The sequence below is a fragment of the Penaeus monodon genome, chromosome 31, assembly GCF_015228065.2.
Source record: "Penaeus monodon isolate SGIC_2016 chromosome 31, NSTDA_Pmon_1, whole genome shotgun sequence".
NCBI lineage: Eukaryota > Metazoa > Arthropoda > Malacostraca > Decapoda > Penaeidae > Penaeus > Penaeus monodon.
Genome location: NC_051416.1, coordinates 14995315 through 14995577, shown reverse-complemented (window position 1 = coordinate 14995577; position 263 = coordinate 14995315). Strand labels below are relative to the sequence as shown.

Here is a 263-nt window from a genome sequence, read left to right as displayed (position 1 = left end):
GCCGGAACAGAAATCAGAGTGCAAGAGCCCGGAGAAGGGACTTGGCTACAGGATGACCCTTAGCCAGGCCAGGTCGGACCCCACGGCGCTCTGGTGTCTGAGGAAGAGAAGCCGAAGGTCGCGCCGTTGTGGGCCTTCCTGGGGATATGTTTTTTGCTGATATATATTCATGATTGGATCGGATTCGACAGGAACAATAATCACGTGCGTTTTCTTTTTCTTAATTCCGTTTTCCTTGAGTCTCCGCTGAAAATTTAGTCGGT

At 50.6% G+C, this 263-nt stretch overlaps 1 protein-coding gene across 1 annotated transcript in view; it reads right to left on the bottom strand.

Annotated features, from left to right (window-relative positions):
• Positions 1 to 263, bottom strand: part of LOC119593047 (tubulin beta chain-like) — a gene marked incomplete in the record, with an annotated part of 24622 nt that overhangs the window by 744 nt on the left and 23615 nt on the right. Inside the window, 1 exon segment of the mRNA XM_037941947.1 lies at positions 1 to 263. Within this exon segment, the coding sequence (XP_037797875.1) occupies positions 255 to 263 (9 nt within the window).